The sequence below is a fragment of the Tupaia chinensis genome, unplaced genomic scaffold, assembly GCF_000334495.1.
Source record: "Tupaia chinensis unplaced genomic scaffold, TupChi_1.0 Scaffold000484_1, whole genome shotgun sequence".
NCBI classification, from domain to species: Eukaryota; Metazoa; Chordata; class Mammalia; order Scandentia; family Tupaiidae; genus Tupaia; species Tupaia belangeri.
In genome coordinates, this window is record NW_006159996.1 from 2,466,080 (window position 1) to 2,468,091 (window position 2,012).

At 51.0% G+C, this 2,012-nt stretch overlaps 1 protein-coding gene across 1 annotated transcript in view; it reads left to right on the forward strand.

Moving 5' to 3' along the window:
• Nucleotides 1–2,012, forward strand: part of LOC102486640 (protocadherin beta-3) — a 2,618-nt gene continuing 606 nt past the window's right edge. The window contains exon 1 of the mRNA XM_006156246.3: nt 1–2,012. Coding sequence (XP_006156308.1) covers nt 347–2,012 — 1,666 coding nt within the window. The 5' untranslated portion in view covers nt 1–346.

Sequence of the window (2,012 nt, forward strand, 5' to 3'; positions counted from 1 at the left end):
AGCGTCCACTGGAAAAATAAGCAAAATATATCAATATGATAAAACCAAACAAAAACACTTAACTCCAAGATTTTGGAACTTCGAACGAACGCATGGTGGCGCTGTTGACTAAGAAGGCAAATTAAACCACGGGCATTGTACGGCATCAGTGACGCACGGATCCAGGGCGGCGAACAAGGGATTGTGAGCCCAGGCAGACTTTAAGCAGATCTGAGACTCTGGCAAAAAATGCCCCCTAGGACGCCTGCAAAAGATTGGGGTGGAAGAGGACACCGGACTGCGTTTTCCAGCGCCGTCTGAGGCTCAGCTTGGCGATATTCCTTGAAATAACAGGGCTGGAAGAGCAATGGAGGCCAGAGGAAAGCGCTTTCCTAGACAAAGGCAAGTCCTGCTTCTCTTTGTTTTTCTGGGTGGGTCTCTGGCTGGGTCGGAGTCCAGACGGTATTATGTGGATGAGGAAAAGGAGAAGGGTTTTTTAATAGCGAACCTAGTAAAAGATCTGGGGCTGACGGTAGGAGAACTGGCTGCAAGGGAGATCCAAGTTGTGACCAACGGGAACAAATATTTTCAGCTCAATCATGAGACAGGTGATTTGATACTGAATGAGAAATTGGACCGAGAGGAGCTATGCGGCCCCACAGAACCATGTATACTGCATTTTCAGATAATACTGCAAGATCCATTGCAGATTGTCACAAAAGAGCTCCAGGTCATGGATGTAAATGACCACCCACCAGTATTCTTTGAAAATGAAATGCAGCTGAAAATCCTAGAAAGCACTCCACCAGGAACAATAATTCCTTTGGGAAATGCTGAGGATGTGGACGTGGGAAGAAACGGTCTCCAAAACTACACACTCGCTCCTAATTCTTATTTCCACGTAGTCACACGCAGTCGCAGGGACGGAAGGAAGTACCCAGAACTAGTGCTGGACAAAGCGCTGGATCGGGAGCAGCAGCCTGAGCTCAGTTTAACACTCACAGCGCTGGATGGCGGCTCTCCACCACGCTCTGGGACCGCCCAGATCAACATCCTGGTCTTAGACATAAATGACAATGCTCCAGAATTTGAGCAGACGCTCTATGAGGTTCAAATCCTTGAGAACAGCCCCATTAACTCCGTCATTGTCACTGTCTCTGCTTCGGATTTAGATGCAGGAACTTTTGGGACAGTATCTTATGCCTTTTTTCATCCTTCTGAAGAAATTCTCAAAACTTTCCATCTCAATCCCATTACTGGTGCCATGCACCTAGTCAAATATTTGAATTTTGAAGAGATTAATAGTTATGAAATTGATATTGAAGCCAAAGATGGAGGAGGCCTTTCAGGAAAATCTACAGTCATAGTTCAGGTGGTTGATGTGAATGACAACCCACCAGAACTGAGTTTGTCTTCAGTTAACAGTCCTATCCCGGAGAACTCAGGACAGACTGTGGTGGCTGTTTTCAGCGTTTCTGATCTAGACTCTGGAGACAATGGAAGAGTGATGTGTTCCATCCAGAACGACCTGCCCTTCGTCCTGAAACCATCTGTGGAGAATTTTTACACCTTAATGTCTGAAGGACCTCTGGACAGAGAGAGCCAAGCCGAGTACAACATCACCATCACTGTCACCGACCTGGGGACACCCAGGCTGACCACAGAGCACAGCATAACAGTGCTGGTCTCCGACGTCAACGACAACGCCCCCGCCTTCACCCAGGCCTCCTACACCCTGCTGGTCCGCGAGAACAACAGCCCCGCCCTGCACATCGGAACCATCAGCGCCACAGACGCAGACGCGGGCACCAACGCCCAGGTCACCTACTCGCTGCTGCCGCCCCACGACCCGCAGCTGGCCCTGGCCTCGCTGGTGTCCATCAACGCCGACAACGGCCAGCTGTTCGCGCTCAGGTCGCTGGACTACGAGGCCCTGCGCGCCTTCGAGTTCGGCGTGCGCGCGGCAGACCGCGGCTCGCCCGCGCTCAGCAGCCAGGCGCTGGTGCGCGTGCTGGTGCTGGACGCCAACGACA